Source organism: Megascapheus bottae, chromosome 31, assembly GCF_031878675.1.
Source record: "Megascapheus bottae isolate mThoBot1 chromosome 31, mThoBot2.hap1, whole genome shotgun sequence".
Taxonomy (NCBI): Eukaryota; Metazoa; Chordata; class Mammalia; order Rodentia; family Geomyidae; genus Megascapheus; species Megascapheus bottae.
The window spans coordinates 4584003-4586253 of record NC_143539.1 but is presented as its reverse complement, the minus strand read 5'-3'; the positions used below and the strand labels follow the sequence as shown (position 1 = coordinate 4586253).

The window sequence follows — 2251 nt, the reverse complement described above, 5'->3', positions numbered from 1 at the left end:
TCACTGGGCTGCGGGCGGCTGCGCCCGCGCCCCCGCCTCTGGGGTCTCCAGGCTCCCCGCGGCCTTGGCGCCTCCGCCCGCCAGGCCCTTGCAGACCGAGGGCGGCGCCTCCAGGGCGGCGGCGGAGGCGGTCACCTCTCGAGGCTGGTGGCCGGCCAGGAGGCGCAGCAGGTGGTGCAGGGCCCGGGCGACGTCCCCGCGCGCGCCGTCGTGCACCAGGCAGTAGAGGATGGGGTCGGCCACGCAGTTGAGGCTGGTGACGGCGAGCGAGCCGTGGTAGGCGGCGAAGACGCGCTCCTCCAGGCGGCAGTCCCCGGGGCGGCCGAGGCGCGCGGCGCTGCGGGACAGCAGCAGCGCGTGGTAGGGCGCGAAGCAGAGCAGCGCGATGGCCAGGAGGCCGAGCGCCAGGCGGCGGATCCGCGCCTTCTCCCGGCGCTCGGTGGACACGCTGGCCCGCACGGCGCGCAGGATGCCGCGGTAGCACAGCAGCATGAGCGCCCAGGGCGCCAGGAAGCCCACGAACACGCGGTAGAGGTTCATCCAGGCCACCCAGGCCTCCATGGGGAACTTCTCGAAGCAGAAGGTGTGGTTGTAGCGGTCGCGGAAGAGCTCGTCGTGGAAGAGCGGGGCGGAGTTGGCGCCCAGCTCGGTGGCCCAGACCACGGAGCTGACGGCCACGGCGGTCTTGACGCGGCGCAGGCGCGCGAAGCGCAGCGGGTGCGCCACGGCCAGGTAGCGGTCCACGGAGATGCAGCAGAGGAACGCCATGCTGATGTAGATGTTGGTGTAGAAGACGAAGCCGAAGAGCTTGCACGAGCCGGGCCCGTGGATCCAGTTGTCGTGGTGCAGGAAGTAGTCGGCCCACAGCGGCAGCGTGCCGATGTAGAGCAGGTCGGCCACGCTCAGGTTGAGCAGGTACACGCCCAGCTCGTTGCGCTGCCGCACCTGCCTCGCCGCCGCCCACAGCGCCAGGCAGTTGGTGGGCAGCCCCACGCCGATCACCAGCGCGTACAGCGACGGCGGCAGCAGGTGGTCCACGCGCGCGTCCACGCGACAGCCCTCCGCCGTGCGGTTGCCGCCCATCGCGGGGCCGCCGGGGCCATGGGAGGGGGGGGACCCCGGCCCCCCCTCCCCACCCACGCCCCCACCCCACTCACCCACTCACCCACCCGCACCCCGCCTCAGGGTGACATGGGCTGGGATCTCAGTGCACCGGGAGTTGGTGATGGACGGGGTGGGGGGGCAGGCAGGGTGGAACAGGTCTCACCTCAATAGGTGTGGAATTGGAGTGAGGGGAGGCAAGGAATGGGAGCCCCAGAAAAATCGGGCAAAAAGGAGCACTGTTTATGGGAGAGAGCAAGTCATGGCTGGAGGTGAGTGTGCCAAGATGGAATGTCCTGGAAAACACAGAAAATCTACTGGACAAGCCTCAGAGAGATGAGGGAGAGCTGGGGAGATGAGGTAAGGCCGCTGGTATATTTCCTCCACCCCATCAAGCAGGGGACCCTAACGATCCCCTAGGGAAAGGAGGGGTACCCTGTGGGGGAGAAGGGGCTCCCGCTGGAGACTGTGGGGAGACAGGGAGGTGAGTAGGGCTGGGGAAGGAGAAAAGGACAGACAGGCTTTGTCGTGATAGGGTATGAAGGGTCGGGATGAAGTGACCCCCAACTCAGGACCCCCCCCCCTGATCTCGAAGGGCCTGTGGGGAGAGAAGATAGGCGTGAGTCAGGCGTGCCCTTCCAGCATTCAGAACAACGCCTAGATGATGTCCACTAAGACTTTTTTCTTTCTTCTCCAAAACAGATATTAGTCACGCCAACATCTAGTCCCTCTCCCCTTCTACTTTCCAGAATGACAGCCCCTTCCAGGGAGCTGCACCCCCAGGTTCAGATAAGTCGAGCAGGGTCTGATCAAATCCCTGAGTGTGTGCACAGGCGCGTGCACACACACACACACACACACCATCCTCAAATTACTGCTGTTACCCCTAGACTCTAGGAGGTCTCTGGGCCCTGTGGAGATGGGGTAGGTGGGCTGAGACCTGCCTGTTATTCATGGGACACCCCCACCAAGCACATGTACCCCAAAGCTTGTGCTCCAACTCGTCTTTGGCAGCCATAGAAAGGAGACTCTCCTGGGACCAGTTTCTTCTGGGGACTCAGCCTCCCCCCCCACACACACACATCATCTGCATCTTGTTTGAAGATGCTGGTGTGGGGCTGGGACCTAGAAGGTGCTCTCTGACAGACAG

At 64.9% G+C, this 2251-nt stretch overlaps 1 protein-coding gene across 1 annotated transcript; it reads right to left on the bottom strand.

The window, feature by feature from the left end:
• On the bottom strand, window positions 1-1466 carry Gpr4 (G protein-coupled receptor 4). The gene has a single exon (XM_090322513.1). The coding sequence runs from the start codon at window positions 1081-1083 to the stop codon at window positions 1-3; it is 1083 nt and encodes a 360-aa protein (XP_090178639.1). The 5' UTR covers window positions 1084-1466.
• Window positions 1467-2251: the final 785 nt, after the last annotated feature.

Bases quoted from the DNA above. Each gene is read 5' to 3' on its own strand.
- Gpr4 (XM_090322513.1), bottom strand. From the start codon at position 1,083: ATGGGCGGCAACCGCACGGCGGAGGGCTGTCGCGTGGACGCGCGCGTG.